At 51.7% G+C, this 468-nt stretch overlaps 1 protein-coding gene across 1 annotated transcript in view; it reads left to right on the top strand.

Annotated features, from left to right (window-relative positions):
• Nucleotides 1-117: 117 nt before the first annotated feature.
• EMH_0023050 (GTPase domain containing protein, putative) overlaps nt 118-468 on the top strand; it is a gene marked incomplete at both ends in the record, with an annotated part of 4,824 nt that continues 4,473 nt past the window's right edge. Inside the window, 2 exons of the mRNA XM_013502065.1 lie at nt 118-180; nt 301-376. Coding sequence (XP_013357519.1) covers nt 118-180; nt 301-376 — 139 coding nt within the window. The remainder of the gene's footprint in view (nt 181-300; nt 377-468) is intronic.

Raw genomic sequence — 468 nt, 5'->3', positions numbered from 1 at the left:
GGTTTGGACTGGGTGGTTGTATTGAACCCAACGCGGGTCTCGATGTTCAGTGTCCATGAAGCTCAAGGCTTTGGGGTTTCGTGTTTAGCGTTGTGGGTTTAAGGTATGTGACTGAGAATGTGGGTGCTGCGGACTCCTCCAGAACAGTCAAAGAGGCAGAAGCTCTCGAAGAAGTACAACGTAAGCCTTACGCAGCCCGTACGGAACCCCACAGCGTGGAGCTCATAATGTGGCGCCGTCTAAACGCTACTCGCTAGATTGATGCATAGATACAAAACGATCTACGTTGCCGTTCTGCAGATACAAAAGAAGGTTCGGGAGCACCGGAGGAAAATGCGGAAGGAGGCGAAGGCAAAAGGGGGCCCCGTTAGACGAAGTAAGGAACGGCTTGTTGTTGCTTCTGTTCCCATTGTTCGCGTTTTGGTGTACACGCAGCTGATGCTGCTGTTGCTTCAGGCTTTTTCTGCC

Source organism: Eimeria mitis, genomic scaffold (assembly GCF_000499745.2).
Source record: "Eimeria mitis Houghton genomic scaffold, Emh_scaff820, whole genome shotgun sequence".
In the NCBI taxonomy this organism is placed as follows: Eukaryota; Apicomplexa; class Conoidasida; order Eucoccidiorida; family Eimeriidae; genus Eimeria; species Eimeria mitis.
The sequence above is the reverse complement of the archived record's forward strand: the minus strand, read 5'-3'. Positions and strand labels throughout refer to the sequence as shown.